The sequence below is a fragment of the Marmota flaviventris genome, chromosome 7 (genome assembly GCF_047511675.1).
Source record: "Marmota flaviventris isolate mMarFla1 chromosome 7, mMarFla1.hap1, whole genome shotgun sequence".
Lineage (NCBI taxonomy): Eukaryota > Metazoa > Chordata > Mammalia > Rodentia > Sciuridae > Marmota > Marmota flaviventris.
In genome coordinates this window covers 9,436,933-9,455,483 of record NC_092504.1, presented here as the reverse complement: position 1 = coordinate 9,455,483, position 18,551 = coordinate 9,436,933, and the positions used below count along the sequence as shown (strand labels likewise).

General features: G+C 34.6%; 1 protein-coding gene across 3 annotated transcripts in view; it reads left to right on the top strand.

Annotated features, from left to right (window-relative positions):
- Rab28 (RAB28, member RAS oncogene family) overlaps positions 1-18,551 on the top strand; it is a 107,218-nt gene that overhangs the window by 61,439 nt on the left and 27,228 nt on the right. For all 3 annotated transcript variants that reach the window (XM_027939378.2, XM_027939385.2, XM_071614151.1), the window contains exons 5-6: positions 5,169-5,272; positions 11,979-12,056. In XM_027939378.2, coding sequence (XP_027795179.2) covers positions 5,169-5,272; positions 11,979-12,056 — 182 coding nt within the window. The remainder of the gene's footprint in view (positions 1-5,168; positions 5,273-11,978; positions 12,057-18,551) is intronic.

Here is an 18,551-nt window from a genome sequence, read left to right as displayed (position 1 = left end):
TTGATTGGGTTATTTGTTTTCTTATTGTTAATTTTTTGAGTTCTTTGTATACTCTGGATATTAGGGCTCTATCTGAAGTGTGAGGAGTAAAGATTTGTTCCCAGGATGTAGGCTCCCTATTAACCTCTCTTATTGTTTCTTTTGCTGAGAAAAAACTTTTTAGTTTAAGTAAGTCCCATTTGTTGATTCTAGTTATTAATTCTTGTGCTATGGGTGTCCTATTGAGGAATTTGGATCCCGACCCCCCAGTATGTAGATCATAGCCAACTTTTTCTTCTATCAGACGCCGTGTCTCTGATTTGATATCAAGCTCCTTGATCCATTTTGAGTTAACTTTTGTGCATGGCGAGAGAAAGGGATTCAGTTTCATTTTGTTGCACATGGATTTCCAGTTTTCCCAGCACCATTTGTTGAAGATGCTATCCTTCCTCCATTGCACGCTTTTAGCCCCTTTATCAAATATAAGATAGTTGTAATATTGTGGATTGGTTTCTGTGTCCTCTATTCTGTACCATTGGTCCACCCACCTGTTTTGGTACCAGTACCATGCTGTTTTTGTTTTTGCTATTGTAGTATTGTTTGAAGTCTGGTATCGCTATACTATTGCTCTGTAGTATTGTTTGAAGTCTGGTATCGCTATACCGCCTGATTCACACTTCCTGCTTAGAGTTATTTTTTGCTATTCTTGGTCTTTTTTTTTTTCATATGAATTTCATGATTGCTTTATCTATTTCTACAAGAAATGCCATTGGGATTTTGATTGGCATTGCATTAAACCTATAGAGAACTTTTGGTAATATCGCCATTTTGATGATGTTAGTTCTGCCTGTCCATGAACAGGGAATATTTTTCCATCTTCTAAGATCTTCTTCTATTTCTCTCTTTAGGGTTCTGTAGTTTTCATTGTATAAGTCTTTCACCTCTTTTGTTAGGTTGATTCCCAAGTATTTTATTTTTTTTGAGGATATTGTGAATGGAGTGGTTGTCCTCATTTCCATTTCAGAGGATTTGTCGCTGATATACAGGAATGCCTTTGATTTATGCGTGTTGATTTTATATCCTGCCACTTTGCTGAATTCATTTATTAGCTATAATAGTTTCTTTGTAGACCCTTTTGGGTCTGCTAGGTATAGGATCATGTCATCTGCAAATAGTGATAATTTAAGTTCTTCTTTTCCTATTTTTATGCCTTTAATTTCTTTCGTCTGTCTAATTGCTCTGGCCAGTGTTTCTAGAACTATGTTGAACAGAAGTGGTGAGAGAGGACATCCCTGTCTTGTTCCAGATTTTAGAGGGAATGCCTTCAGTTTTTCTCTGTTCAGAATGATGCTAGCCTGAGGCTTAGCATAAATAGCTTTTACAATATTGAGGTATGTTCCTGTTATCCCTAGTTTTTCTAGAGTTTTGAACATAAAGGGATGCTGTACTTTGTCAAATGCTTTTTCTGCATCTATCGAGATGATCATATGGTTCTCATCTTTAAGTCTATTGATGTGGTGAATAACATTTATTGATTTCCATATATTGAACCAGCCTTGCATATCAGGGTGGCTATTTTACTTGGTTTGAGGTGATATCTCTTAGTAGTTTTAGCTTACATTTCTGATGATCATTTTGGAAGAACTGTCTGTATAATTCTTTTGCTTATTTTTAAATGGGGTCACTGGATTTTTGTTGTTGAGCTGTAGGACTTTTAAAAATATATTCTAGATATTAATCCCTTATCAATAATGATTTACAAATATCTTCTCCCATTTTCTAGATTTTTTTACTCTGTTGTGTGCTTTGATGCAAAAAACATTTTAAAGTTTAATTCAGTCACTTTGTCTATTTTTTTCTTCTGAAAAATCATCTCTAACTCCAATATCCTGAAACCTTTCTTCTGTTTAGTCAAAGAGTTTTAGTTTTGGGGTTTTTTTGGTTAGGTCTTTAATCCATTTTGAGTTAATTTTTGCACATGATGTAAGAGTCCAACTTCCATTCTTTTTCATGAAAGAATGCCAAAAATTTATCAACATTTATTAAAGAGGCTGTCCTTTTCCCTTTGAGTAATCTTGACTGTTGAAGGTCATTTGGTTATATTTTATAAGGTTAATTTCTGGGGTTTCCATGATATTTGGAAGTCTACATGTTTAAGCAAAGTGGAGTCCTCAGTTAACATTTCTTTTATGACTTGCCTAACTCTTCAGGAAATTCTTGTTGTTCAAAAGTAGTGATACTAAAATAGCACCGCCTTTTGTTAACAGAATTCACAAAAGACTAAATGATAGTGATGGGTAAAAATTGTCGTTGGGAATTCTTGGGATAGAAATTTCATAATTTGACTTGGAGGAAGGCAGGGAGGAAAAATGAGCAGTACTCTTAACCATTTTACATTGAGTGGACAGTGTCTTTAGAAGCACATATGTTTTTTTGGCATTCATAAAGTTGTGGTGCTTTCTTTTCAAAAATTTATTTTCATTCCAGCTAAAATAGCCATTCCTTCTAGATAAAAAATTATTTTTAATGAAGAATGAATCATGTTGAAAATATGCTTCGTTTTAGTTTAATCCTTCACACAAAGTCATTGTGATAGTTTACTGGATAATAATTTTAAGGATGCTCTTAAAAATAGAAGAAAAAGATTTTCCCAGTGTCTCACTGCAATTTCATCATTATATTTTATTTATTTATATAATTTTTTAGTTGTAGTTGACACAATACCTTTATTTTATTTATTTATTTTTATGATGCTGAGGATTGAACCCAGGGCCTCACACATGCTAAGCGATTATTCTACCACTGAGCCACAATCCCAGCCCCCATCATTATATTTTATATCTTTTTCCATTTAGAATGAATTGTTCCATTGTCTTTGTCCGTTAGTACTGCCATAGCAAAATACATGAAACCACGTAATTTCTAAACAAAAGAAATTTATTTCTCACTGTTCTGGAGATTGAGAAGTTCAAGATCAAGGTGCTAGAATGTCCAGTGTCTGATCAGAGCCCCATCTATGTTTCCATGATGGCATCTTGAGTGCTCTGTCCTTTCTGGTGGAAAGTGGAAAAGCAAAAGGGGATGAATGCTGTGTCCTCACATGGCAGAAGAGTAGAAGAGGGCAAACCCATTTCCTCAAGCCCTTTTATCAGAATTCTAATGTTACCAACGAAGTCACAGCCCTCATGACTTAATTACCTTCTAAAGATCCTACCTCTTAGTACTATCACATTAGTAAATAAGTTTAACATATGATTTTGTGGGTGGCATTCAAGCCAAATCGTCTAGTAACCAAGCCCTCTTAAATGCTGCCTACTAAATTCTAACACATCAGAGAAGAGCTTTGTAGGGAAGTGCTCTTGAGAGCCTTTTGTACCTATTATCTCATTTTTGAGAATCTCAGCTAATTAAAATAATTTTTATAATTTTTAAGGGCCTTTTATGCTCACAGTATTTGTAGTGGCTTTTTCAGAGACTGGACTGTATATTTTTATGCTGGATTTACATAGCTACAAAACCCCTCCCACAGCAGAAACAGTAATTTCCTTCCATTGCCTGCCTAACATGGTACCTGGAATATAACAGGTGCTCAATAAGTGCTTATTAAATAAAATATTTTTTTTTTATTGACCAGTGATATAGTACTCTCTTCATGGTTACCTTTATTGGGAAAAATTTTTGTTTGGACAGTAAATTGCTCAGTTATAATTTATATGGTAGATGGCGAGATGGGAAGAAGGAGTGAAGATTAAAAGGAAGAAAGACAATGACAGACTGTTTCATTAGAAAACACAAATTCAAATAGACTTTCAATGACACAACTTCATGTTTTTTTAATTGGATATAAATTTCATTGGGGATTTTTTTTTCTAGAGACAGAATTCATTCTTATTGAATTAGGAAAGTATTTTAGTTTCAGTATTATGATGAACTAGATGTATAAACATCAGTGCTAATAGCTTAGTATTTTAGTCTTCCACAAATTGGTGCTTGTGGCATCTGGACATTTTTTGACCTGGTTTTTGTAAATAAGGTCTCAGTGATGTTTAAGGAATAGCAACTTGTCTAAAAAAGAAGAAGAAAAAAAAGAACTCTCTATTTTCCAAGGTAAGCAATATAAATGGTCTCAGGAATCCCCCACTACATCAGAAATCTCCTGGAGAAAAATCCCTTGAGCCTACAAACTAAGAACCTTCGATATATTTTTAAATAAAGCCTTTTATGAAGCATGAGAACATTTTTTAGTTGACAATCAATTGCCACTATTATGTAGGCTTTCTAGATTTGCAAATTTACAAGTTTTTACAAGTCAGTTGGGTCCCTTCCTCAGGAAATAGGTTTAAATTTTTTTTTCCTCTATTGACTCAAAGAGCCTAGTTGTCCTTAAGTCCTGTGAATATATTTGCCTTATAATTTGACAGCATTGAGTCAACACCCTTATAGGGTCTGTAGCGTTGTAAAAGGAGAAACTGTTCAATAAAGAATCACATTTGAAAAAATAGAGTGCTGGATAAAAAACCAGTATTGGATATGAGGTCTGTGCTGTACTTTGAAGTACTTTCAGCTATTCAAAGGGACATATCCTTACCCATAACTCCCCAAGTGGACACTTTAGAAATGGAAAAAGAGTTGAATGTGTCTTTGTGAAATTAAACCATGGCTGTAAATAAATTAATATAAATATGTAATGTAATATTGATCTCTTTTGGCCGAATACTGTGTATTTGTGTTATTAAAGTTTATAAAGATTACAAACTGTTCTAATTATTAAAGTAAACTGTTTCAAAATAAATATGTTTGGGTAAATATGTCTTACTTTCAGTTAATCACAATGTTGAAATGCATTATGTCAAGTAGATTTTTTTTGAGCCTCACCAGTGTGTTTAATTTATATAGATAATAATATGACAGCTCAACTTTTTTTTTTAAAGCCCATATGTGCCAGTCATTGTGGGCTCTACATGAACTAATTCTGAAAGAACTCCATATTAAAGAAATAAATTTATCATTTCAAGTTTATTAATGTAGAAACTGAAGCATAAAGAAATTAAATAAGTTGCCTAGCATTATACAGCTAGTGTCTATGCTAGGGTATAATATTGCAAAGTTAGTCAAATTTAAACATGTAAAAAATGTTTTGATTGACTCTCATAGTGCATTTTTTTTCCCTCTCTTTAACACTTTTCTAGTTGATTTGGAGCATATGCGAACAGTAAAACCTGAGAAACATTTACGGTTTTGCCAGGAAAATGGTTTTAGTAGCCACTTTGTCTCAGCCAAGACAGGAGACTCTGTAAGTAAAATAATGAATACTGTGTATTATAAGTAATGTTTCACTTTTATTTACTAGTATTCCTGGGCAGTAATCTTCTATTTCTTAATTTTGAAACAAATTAATTCCTATTGAAGGCATAAAAAAAGATAACATGCTTATTCTGATTATCTTATTTTTATAACTAATTTAGTATTATTTTATTATTTTAAGGAATATTAAAATTCAAAGAATTAAAAGAATATAAATCACCCATAATCCCCACATCCAGAGGTGACTGTTCTTTATTTCATGTGATTCCTTTTAGTCTTCATTTTTTAGTATTCATAAGCACTAGTACTGATACTGCTAGCAGTTTTCACTTATTGAGTACTTACTCTGTGACAGGTGTTGTACTACCTTGATTATCTCCATTTCAAAGGTAAATCTTATGAGAGGGCATGTAAGAAGGCCCAGGTTACCAAGCTGATAATTAGTGGAGGTAGGACTGTGACTAAGTAGTGATGTTCCAGGGCCCCTCTCCAACCCACAGTAAATATTAAAGTGTTAAGATACAATATAGAAATACTTTTAAAAATTTTATTTACTGTTTTTATCTGAAGAAAACTTCCCCATATCATTTAATATTATCAGATTTAATAATCCATTAGGTAAATATTTTAGAATACATGTAACCATGTTTATGTTGTTATGTTTCTAAGTTTTGAACATACTGTTCTAATGTAAAATTTTGTCCATAAGATTTTGATGTTTTGATTTTTTTCTTCAGATGGAGTCTTTGATAAGGGATTGAAATATTGTAAATTACTACCAGAAAGGCTAAATTATAGTCATCAGCATTGTATGATTATATACTACTACACCCTTTTTAACATTGAGAATTTATTTATTTTAAAGTCTTTATCAATGTGGCAGGCAAAAAAAAAGAAAGAAAAAGAAAAGAAAAAAATACTTCACCATTGAAATTTGAATTTCCTTGAAATTAAAATTGAATCTTTGAAAATTTCATTAACTATTCATTTTCTGTTATTATCAGTTATAATTTTCTTTTTTTAAGTTTTTAAAATTTGTTTTAATTTGTTACACATGACAGTGCAATGATCTTGACATATCATACATTTCAATCAGATGGGGTATAATTTCTCATTTTTCTGAGTGTACAGGTTGCAGAATCACATTGGTCATATAGTCACATATATACATACAGCAATAATAATGTCTGTTTTATTCTGCTGTCCTTCCTATCCCCCTGTCCCCTCCCCTTGCCTCCCATCACATCTCTCTATCCAATCTAATGTGACACACTTCTTTTTTTTCCCTCACATCGTCATAAATGCATTCTGTATAATGATGAGGGTCTCCTTCCATCTTCCGTGCAATTCCCCTTCTCCCTCCTTTTCTCTCCCACTTCTCTTCCCTATTTAGTGGTAATCTTCTTCTCATGCTCTTCCTCCCTACCCCATTTTGAGTCACCCCCCTTATATCAGAGAAGACATTCGGCTTTTGTTTTTTAGGCATTGGTTAACTTCACTTAGCATAATCTGCTCTAATGCCATCCATTTCCCTGCAAATGCCATGATCTTGTTATTTTTTAGTGCTGTGTAATATTCATTGTGTATAAATGCCCATTGTGTATAAATGCCACATTTTTTTTATCCATTCATCTATTGAAGGGCATCTAGGTTGGTTCCACAGTCTAGCTATTGTGAATTGTGCTGCTGTAAACATTGATGTGGCTGTGTCCCTGTAGTATGCTGTTTTTAGGTCTTTTGGGTATAGTTCAAGAAGGGGAATAGCTGGGTCAAATGGTTCCATTCCCAGCTTTCCAAGGAATCTCCCTACTGCTTTCCAAATTGGCTGCACCAATTTGCAGTCCCATCAGCAATGTATGAGTGTACCTTTTTCCCGCATCCTCACCAGCACTTGTTGTTTGACTTCATAATGGCTGCCATTCTTACTGGACTGAGATGGTATCTTAGAGTAGTTTTAATTTGCATTTCTCTGATTGCTAGAGATGGTGAGCATTTTTTTCGTGTATTTTTTTTTTGATAGATTGTATATCCTCTTTTGAGAAGTGTCTGTTCAGGTCCTTGGCCCATTTGTTGATTGGGTTATTTGGTTTTTTGTTGTTTAACTTTTTGAGTTCTTTGTATACTCTAGAGATTAGAGCTCTATTTCATGTGTGAGGGGTAAAAATTTGTTCCCAGGATGTAGGCTCTTTCTCTATTCACCTCACATATTATTTTTCTTGCTGAGAAAAAAACTTTTTAGTTTGAATTCGTCCCATTTGTTGATTCTTGATTTTAACTCTTGTGCTATAGGTGTCTTATTAAGGAATTTGGGGCCTGACCCCACGTGATGGAGATGAGGGTCAACTTTTTCTTCTATTAGATGCAGAGTCTCTGGTTTGATTCCTAGATCCTTGATCCATTTTGAGTTAACTTTTGTGCATGGTGAGAGAAAGGGATTCAATTTCATTTTGTTGCATATGGATTTCCAGTTCCCCCAGCACCATTTGTTGAAGATGCTATCCTTTCTTCAGTACATGCTTTTAGCACCTTTGTCTAATATAAGGTAGTTGTAATTTTGTGGGTTGGTCTCTGTGTCCTCTATTCTGTACCATTGGTCTACCAGCCTGTTTTGGTGCCAGTACCATGCTGTTTTTGTTACTATTGCTCTGTAGTATAGTTTAAGATCTGGTATAGCAATACCACCTGTTTCACTCTTCCTGCTTAGAATTGCTTTAGCTATTCTGGATCTCTTATTTGGTTTTAAAAAAATTCCTAATACCATTTTTATATTAAAAATAACAATCATTTGTTATACTTTTTTTTTTTTTTGGTAAATGCTCACTGCTATTCAGGGTTTAATTTGTTATTTTTTTTTTTTCCTTTTGGTGCTGGGGATTAAACCCAGGGCCTTGTGCATGACTGCTTTTTTTCTTGACAATTTCATCCAAAAGAAGTTTGAAATTTTTCTATGATTTAATCTTTGCTATTTTTCTAGTATGATACCCTTTATAGTTTTTATGACTAAGATAAACATTAAATAGTATAAAGGGTACTTCATTTTGCAGGGGTTAGAGCCACTTAATTTGGTCTCTTGGAACTCTTTCTTCCAGGATTACATGAACATGGGCACATGCTCCATGTGCCATTTAAAGCATGGTTTTAGTACTTGATAAACGTGTCTATGAATTCACTGAGCTTCTGCCCTTAAATCTTCCTATGGGTCTTTTGTCATTTTAGGATGATTTTAACTTCCAATATTTTAGCTTGTGATTAGCTTGGTATTTTATGTACTTATGTTGAAATGCTCAATGTTTTCTTTATAAATACATCTTTGAAATGGTTTGTTCTTGTGGAATCAGTTTAATACTTTTTGTTGTCTCTAGCTCCAGGTTACTTTCCCTCCTTGATTTTGTTGAGATTACAGTACTTTCTCTGATACTATCTCTGTCATAACTGTTAGTGATTTCAACTTCTTTATTTGTCTTCCACCACACTGAAGCCGCTCATTCCTGAGAGTGTCATTAAAAATTATTGCAGTCCTTCTCAGTATCAGTAATCACTGACTACCACCCTACTCTGTCTTTCCAGCTCACAGCCTAAATTTCCCAACCCACCCAGTGTTTTAGTCGGCTTTTTTTTTTTTTTTGCTGCTTGACCAAAAGACTTCACAAGAAACAATTAAAGGAGAAAAAGTTTATTTTGGTGCTTCCTGTTTTAGAGGTCTCAGTTAATAGAGGGCCAGCTCCATTGCTCTGGGTCCAAGATGAGGCAGAATATCATGGCAGAGTAAAGTAGTTCAGGACAAGACGCCAGGAAGCAGAGACTTTTCTATTCATGAGTCAAAATACATACTCCAAAGGCACACCCCCAAGGACCTACCTCCTCAGCCATACCCTGCCTGCCTATAGTTACCACCCAGTTAATCCATTCAACTGGATTAATGTACTGATTAGGTTAAGGCCCTCAATCATTTCACCTCTAAACTTTCCTGCGTTGTTTCACACATGAGTTTTGGGGGATACCTTATATCTAAACCATAACACTGAATAGTTTATTTTAACCTAACCAAGACCTTTAAGACATTGATTCTAATGCCTTTTTAAAATCCCTAACCAACTTGTTAAATTTTTTTTCCCCTAGTCTCTTTTTATGTCCTCATTTTTGCCTCCTACTAACTAAAATCTCATGGCCAATCCAAACCATTACTGTACATATTCCCTCAGTTCCTTTTCCCCTCATTCATATTGTCATACTCACTTGGCCGAATCTTAATTCTGCTTTAAACCAAGCCTCCACTTTCCTGTGACTGCAGCAAGGCATGTGACCGCAAAAAAAATACAGAGGCATGCCAGACGTTTCACTTCAAATTTACAATGACGAACCTCAAGTGGGCCCTTAATGGGCTTGGTGATTGTGCCATGTGTTCCTACTCTATCATCTCACCCTCTTATCTAGATATCTAGATGACTATTTCATAGCTTTTCTTCTCTCTTCAGATGTCTAAAGCATTCTCACTCTCTCTACTGGTGACCCTGTTTCCTATTTTCTAAGAAATTGAAACAAAGAGAAGACAACTTTCACATACTCACATTACCACATCTGTAGTAATCCCTCTGCTCTCTCCTGCACATCTGTTCCCAAACCTCTTCCCCATGGTCACTGTGGGATCTGTGCTCCTAGGAAGGTAACCCTCCATTATGTACTTCAGTAGTCCCATTTCCCTCTACCTTATCTATGATATAGCAGTTCACTTTTTCCAGCATTGTCTTTTTTTCCATGTACTGGATTATAATGTCAGCATACAGGATATTTTGACTTATCTTAAAAATAAGAAGACTCTCAATTCCACATCTCTCTCTTGCTATTACTTTGTTTCTTTCCTCACTTTCTTGCAGAAGGCCTTGATAGAGTTATCTCCAGTTCCTCTCCTTTCAGTTTTTGTTCCAGCAAACTTTTGCCCCTACCCAAACTGCTATGGCCAGAGTTCACCAGCAACCTCTTTTTTGCTTAATCCAGTGGTCATTTCTTCATCTCCATCTTTATTACTTAGTAATTGCATATAAAATAGTTGATTACTCTCCCTTCTTTGAAATAGATTCTTCATCTAGCTTCCAGGATTCTATGCCTCCTGATTTCATTCTACTTAAGTAGTCTCTCATCTTGTTTCTGGAACCTGTAAATATTAGAGTGCTGTAGGGCTCAGTTCTTGGGTGTCTCATTTTCTAAACTTACTCCATTAGCACCTGATTTAGTTTCATGGCTTTGCCTAGACTCACCTGCCCCCTTGACATCACCACTGAGATGTTTAACAGTTTAAACACATGCAGAATTGACCTCTTGATATTCTCTTCTCAAATCTCAGTCTTCCCCACTTCAAAAATGGCATATCCTATCCTTCCAGTTGCTCAGACCTAGAAAATTTTGGTCATACTTGACTCTCCTTTCTCTCACAACCCACATCTATCCATCACCAATTCCTTTTGGTTCTACTTTAATGATAAATTCAGATCCTGATGGAGTTGGTTTCTTACCAACTCCACTGCTACTACTTTGGTTTAGTTTCCATAATCTCTTACATTAATCTCCTTGTTGATTTTTCTTGTTGTTCACTTGTGATTCTGTAATGAATGCTCAACACACCAACTGGACGGGTCCTACTAAAATAAAAGTCTGGTCAGGCTATTCTCCCATGGCTTTCATTTGTGTTCCAAGTAAATGCCAATTTTTTCCTTAGCCCACAAGATCCTACATGATTTGTACCTCTTTCATCTCTTTGCTCATTTTCTCTTATGATCGCTCTTTTTCTCTCTGTTATACCACATTAGCTTTTCTGTTGTTCCTTTAACATTGGCCATCAGTGAACTAAAACATGCTTTTTGGAGTAAAATTGCATAAGCCTCTCAAAGGTATGTATCTCTTTTTTATTAGAAATTACAGTTATTAAAGTTATAGTAAATATTCAGTGAGTAATCATGAGATTTGGAGGGCTAGGCATATGGCAGGACACTTTTGAGGTAAAGATAAGTTATAGTGCAATAAATGTCAGGATGGAAGTTCTGAGAATCATAGTGGCCCTGCTGTAAGCTGACTATGTATGAGAGACTATTTATAGAAAAGCTTCTGTAGATTTCTGTTTAACTATAATAGTAATGGAGTATATTGTTCCTTTATTCTGAACTGATAAAATACAGTAAAGAGTAGCAAGCTGTTTTACTGAAGAGACATAGAGAGTTTGTTGAAATTGATAGGAAAACCAGAAAGATTATTAACAAGTTGAAAAGAAAAACCTTTTAAGATAGACTAGAGTGAGCTCAGTGGACCAAAATAGAGCTGACAGTGACAAACCAGAGCATTAAGTTATAGATTAATTTATTTTTATTTTCTTTTAGGAATTATGGTAGTTTGTTATGCTAGTAGGTGTGTGTTTTAATGTGGTGTGTTATACTTGTCATGTTAAATATTTACAAACATATGCTTTTGGGATAAATACAAATTTAGACTAATTCATTGAATTTCATGGACTTTCAAACTATGGTTTAATGATTTGAAAAATGATAAGTTGTTACACATGATCAATAAAGTTTTTTTTGGAATCACATGCTACATCATATTTTTGCAATTCTTCCTGTTTATCGATTTTTAGAAAATTTAGCTTATTTGAAGGTAACTTTAAGTATGACTATTTTAAATCATGTGAACCTATTTTTGTTATGTAGGTCTTCCTGTGCTTCCAAAAAGTTGCTGCTGAAATCCTTGGGATAAAATTAAACAAAGCAGAAATAGAACAGTCACAGGTGATTATCTTGAACTGTATATTTTAAAAAAATTAATGAATTTTTAACAAATCATTAGTTTTTGTCTATGAATCTCATTCATGCATTCTATGTACATATCCTGTAAAACCTTAGATTATGTGTATGAATCAGTGTTAATTGCAGAAGATGAAGGATATTAACTTTGTACCAAATTATCATGATCTTGAAACTTCATTTTGTCCCTTTTGGTGGAAGGAAAAAGATTAATGAAAATTTTATCAGTGGCTAATTGATGGGTTAAAATTCTGACCATATTGTTTTGTATTTCTTCATTTAAGTTCTTTCAAGGGCTAATCTGTTCATCTTTAAAACACTCTCCACTATAATATTAGTTCTTGATATTATCTTGTCAGTTTAATAGTGTTATTGGTTATTGAGAATTTCTGTGTTCTTTCACTATTCCTCCATAGTCGCCTTAGACTTAAAACAAATGAATACCAGCAGTCAAGAACTTGACAATGCCATTGTGATTGCACTTAAGTCTCATGTTTGATAGAATGAAAAATTAGAGTAGCAGTCTGCAGTTAAATTTCATAAGTGGTTTGGTTAGAAGCAACAAACTAACAACATTTCCCCTCAATTTTCTCCACCTTTCTTACTTTGCTGTACAGCTAAAAAGGTATAATTATCTTTTCCCATCCCTAAATTTTTCTTCCTTTTAAAGTTATTTCTGTGTCACATTCTTGTGGCTACTGTGTGTGTGTGTGTGTGTGTGTGTGTGTAAATAATTAGAGCAACTATCAATTGAAAAGTTTTACATGGAGGAGGTGGTTATGTCTAGGACTCGATTAAAAGTTGGAACTTGGAAATTTGCTACTTTTAATTCTCATGATTTAAAGATGTTTATTTTAGCACTTTCCATGGCCAGATACAAAGGTAAGATATTTTATGCTGTGTAAACAGGTCCCAAGCACATAAAAAATAGTTTCTTGGTTTTGGTTTGGGAGAATACAAGAAAGAAGAGTCAACATGATTTGTTTGATCACACAGACCCTGTAGACCTCAGAGATCCTTTGGTTTTCTGCTTTTCCCCTTCTTTTTCTGAATGATGTTTATTACTGGTTAATTGGAGTCTGTGGATAATTATCAAACAGTCAATGATTTATTGATCATGTATTATATACACAATATCATGGTGGATGTAAGAGTTAAAGGAGTTTAAAATTGTAGTTTCTGTCTCTAGTAAAGAAAATTAGTATATTTTATGCCAGATACTAAACTATCTCATTTATTCTTCAGAATAACTCTCTGGGACAAGTGGCATTTCATTATTTTATGGCCAGGACACTGTTTCTATGAATAAGCTAAGTAACATGATCACTAAACCATGGGTAGGGAGTGGTGAGGCTGTGATTTGAACACAGTCTGTCTGACACAAGTTCCTCTGCTGTCACTACTCTACCATGTTGGGGGAAGGTGTATAGAGCAGTTTGGAATGCAGAGGAAGAAAAGGGCTGAAAATGAGCTGACCTGAACAATGTACCTGGGTAGAGAAGCTTAGATCATATTTAGGAAACAAAAGAGCAGTTTGATTAAAATAAGTGACCATTTGTATTGGAGTATAAAGGGAGTTTGAGAAAATATCATAGGAATTTGTGAATGCCATATAGATGAACGTTATCTATAGCAAGAGGGAAATAATTTTTATGTAGGGAAATAAAGCAATTTTGATATAGAATTAATTTATTGGGGTATTTTTGTGTGTGGTTGGATAGGAAGGGGATTGAGGTAAGGAGACTGGGTTACTGCTATTTTGGGATAAAGACAAGAGTCAAAGCAGAGCCAAGAAGAATTTGTAGGGTGTGTGGAATGATTCGATAAGAGAGAGAACCAGAAGTCCAATATAACTCTAAGATTGCTTGCCTAGAGGAGTGGAGACAAGGTCCTCCAGTGATTGGTGGCTGTACTTAGGATGAAAAACATGCTGATCTTTCACAGGGGTATGAGCTGCACTAAGGAAGAACTCTTGCATTTGGCCTGAGCTGTGTGGGTGTTCAGGTTGCAGGAAGACCCCCCCCCGCAAAGAGGAGGAACTGGAAAAATTTTAAAAGGCAAAATTTCCAGAAAACTTTACTTTTCTTAGTTCCCTCTTGTCACAAGGGCATCCAGTTACTCTTGATTTAGAGGAGTGTTTAACACCTAGGCATATTTAAACTAAAGAGATGTTGGACATGTTAACTAAACAACCCTCTACCCTCCCTCCCTGCACACTGCCCCTTGTTTACTGTGCTTTGAGATTTCATTCTGTCTTCAGTTTATTGGTGGAGCTTGATTTTAATTCATGAATGTGAAGATAAATGTAAGATACTGAGCCCTCCTCTATCTATCATGTCTCAGAATTCTTTATGTATAGTGGGAAGACTCATTATCCCTCCCTAAACCTGATGAATTGGTAGAGGTGCCAATTCAATTATTAATTTCACAATTGATATTTTTCAGTGAAATAATTTTGAAAGTTCGCTTAAAGGAATAAGAAGTTTTAGCTGGGTCTGGTGACATGTGTCTATAGTCCTAGCACTCAGGATTGCTTGAGCCCAGGATTTCACAGTTCAAGACCAGTCTGGGCAACAGAGTGAACCCCCATCTCAAAAGAGAGAGAAAACAAGAGAAAGAAAGAAAGAAAGAAAGAAAGAAAGAAGTCCTGTTTGTGGGGGGGGGGGGGGGAGGGGAGAAAATTCTGCAGGTTTTCCATATTTGAAACATTTCTTGAGGGGATTCAAGGTAATGTTTGAGAGTATTTTATATTATTTTGAGGAGAAAATTAATGTCAGAAAATTAATGTAACATGGGAATTGATGCTGTAGTAATAATTTAATTTCTGACATAAACATTTATAAAGAGGTTTCCATATTAGTTTCATTCACTGGTTATTTAAAGGGATTTTGATATTTTAGTTCTAACCCAGGTTGCTTCTGTGTGGGAATCATAAAGTCAGGTTATCAACACATTTTATAAGTTTTGTAACAAAACAGGGAAAGGAAGAAAGGAAAATGAATGCGATTTATTAATGCAGCAAACATTTTGAGAGTCTGTTCATTGCCAGGGAGCATACTAAAATCTGTGAACAGAGATGAATAAGGTAAAGTGCCTATCTTCAAGGAGCTTCAGGATAAATGGAGCAGGAAAACATTTAAACAATTAGATACATTAAAGATGCATTTCTCACAATCCCTAACTTAGTTAATAATTTTATTTGCATTATTTATCAATATTTCTCCTCCCACAAATATTTCCCTCTAAGATAGTGTGAAAATTGGGATTGTTGTTAACAGGTGTTCTGGTTTCTCAGATTGTTCCTATGTTTCTCTTTGAAAAATAGAGCTTCAGGGGAAAAATAAATTTCTAACTGCTGTTCTCCAGAAAACCCAGTGTTTAGCTTTTTAATAATTCACTGGATAACCTGTGATGAATGCACAATCTTTTTTTTTTAAATCTTAATTGCATAGAAGTTTTGCCATATATGCTTTTGTTAAGGGTTGTAAATACATTGTTAGCCTTGGCATTTTTCTTGTCAGTTAATAAACTAAGACTTTGTTTAATTAGGTATGCATTAGTTTCTTAAAAATTTCTGTAATGTCTGGTACATTGATGTCTCCTCAGATCATTTTCATACTGTATATGACAGTGTCTACATAGGACCTAGCATGTGATAAGCATCTAGATTTCAGTTGAGTCTTCATTAACATCTTAGCGAGTAGCTGTGTAACACTAATGCCCATTGAAGGCCTGGTCCTAAGACTTTCCTGCTTTTTCACTTACCTGAATATCAACCTTCTTTAAGTAGCCCTGGGAGAACTTCGATCCTTCTTATCCAAATGTTAATCTTTTTATCATTTTCTCCAGTGTTTTTGAGGACTGTACCAGAAGTCCCTTTTATAAGTACCACTTGTCTTCCTTAAAGAACACAGTTACTCATTTTGTACATACCCCTGTGTTGAACTTTGCTTAATGGATTTCCCCATCATATCCTATTTTTCTTTTTCCTATTCACCTTTTAAATTTATTTTTAAATAAAATTTCAAGACTATCTGGGATTTTAGACACCACATGGATAAACTTTGTGTTTTATAAATTAGTTGTTTGTGAAGACTAAAGAGATGAAATAACTTACCCAAAGTTATGAATGTTACTGGTAGCATATAATGGCCCATTACACAGAAGAACAATAGTAACTTTTATTTTAGTTTATATTCTGTGCAAAGTACTATGCTATTAACATGCTGTGTCCATGCTGCATATGATAATCTGTAATCTTGCTATACTTTGTATATCAACCAGATTACTCTTTAATAGTTTACACATCTGTTTTTTTTCCTAGTCTTACACATCTCCAAAACAGAGATCACACACTATTTATCTAAATGTTCACAATACCTAGAATAGCGATTGTAATAAATATTGCTCCATATTCTGGGTATGACAAACCATGTCTTTTACTGAGGTAGATACTATCTAGATTAAGGCACAATTATACAGTTAACTAAATTTATCTTTAATGCCTTCCTATGAATCCATCTATCATCTTTTCACCTTTTAGCCCAGCCCTAGGCTGCTTCTTGTGTAGGCTCTGGATCTCTACCACTTCCCTTTCCAGTATCCACTTGCAAATGCTCTTTGAAGGTCAGAGTTAAGTAAGCTCCTGATCACCCACAAGGCTCCTTTCCTCCTAAAGCCACTTCATTATTTTTACTCCATTGGCCAATAGCTGAGAATAATTAAAGTGTACTTTCTGACTCTAAAAATAAAGGTCAGTGTTTTGTAGACCATATTTTCTCTGAGAAAAAAATCAATAAATGACTTATAAACAAGCCAGCTGCTGTGAAACCACCTACCATGAAGTTTATGACACGGAAATTAATTTTTCTAATCATAGAAAGCTAAGTTTTGAATCCGTAGCCTTCATTATGGCTTACAGTGTAGAAACATCATACAAAGATTTTTGTCATCGAGTCAAGACCCCTAAGAAAGATGCTGCCTTGCCTTGTTAATTCTTCTTTAATTTTATAAGATAGATGAGGAAAACCAAAGTCATTTATGTTAGTCAGGTACTCTGATCAAAATGTCTGCAGCATAGTTCAGTAAGCTGGTTGTTTATAGGATAGGCATAAATCAACATTTGTTGGATTGATGAGTTGCTTACTGATTAGAAATTCCCTTTTCTTCACTGTAATTCATAGTTTGACATTCAGCAGTCAGGTTTAGGGAGGCCAGGTGGTGGTGCTCAACAGTTCACTGAGGACCCCTCCTTAGCCCTCATCTGGTGGTTAGGAGTGCTTCTGTCCATAGTTGAGTACCTAGTAAATCATGAATCTTGTCCAGAAGTTAATACTGTTTGCTAGAGAACTTAAGCAGAACTGACCTAAGGTAATGCATACATACATATGCCTTAGCATCCTATTAATTTACTCTCAATTGTTCACCTGATCTTTATTCATACGTGTCTTCACAAACAGCAGCCCATATCAAGATTTGTTTCTGTTTGTGTTAATATATTTATAGATTCTAGTGCAAAGGAAAGATTTTCTGAAATAAAATATTGTGGTCATACAGAAAAGCAAGGATAGCTTCAAGTCTAAAAATAATGGGGAGCTTGTTATCTCTGTCATGCATGTTGTTTCATCCTAAGGGCTGAAGCAGTTAAAAAACATTATAGTGTAGTTTATTATTTTTACTTAGCAAAACTCTTAGATGTTTGAAAACAATAGCTATAGCATCTTAATATGGGCTGCTATTTGTGAAGACAATACATATTCTATATATTTTTTTACATGTCTCACAATTGTTATTTTTGAACATCAGTTTGGAAGCACAAAGGTCAGGGTTAGGAGGGGTGGAGGAGTAATTTCAAAAGGAAATTTTGGACAAGTAACAAATATTATTAAATGTAAAAATCGCCTCTAATTTCTTCATTCCGTGCCCTGCATTGAAAGATGCTTAATTACTCCTCCCTTTGTGTTCTTACAACATAGGTCCACTAGCAAAGCATTGGGTTGTATGACAAATAGTTGTGTAATTTATCCCTGTGTTCCCAGCAGAGAGTAACTGGCACATAAGATCCTCAGCAATGTGCGTCAAAGGAAATGGAATTAATTCTCTTACTGTACTTTAGTGTAGAAAAGCCCAACGAGTCTTCACAGTCCTCTGATATACTGGGCGTTATGTATGTTATATATGATTGTGGGGTAAAAATAGAACTTACATGTCTGGGAAATTCAATGTACATATCTATTTCAATATTTAAATAGAATTATAAAGAGTATTGTTTATTGGGTCTCTGTTCCTATTGTTTTTTGTTTGCATGCTTCTGCTGTTTCTTTTGTGACATGTTTAAATTTATATGTTAATCTTCTTTTTCTACTTTGGTGTTCCCTTCTGTTTTCAGTCATTGAACATACTTTTCATTCTCTCTCTCTCTCTCTCTCCCTCTCTCTCTCTCTCTTTTTTATTCTTTCTCCTTCATCTTGTTTATATTGT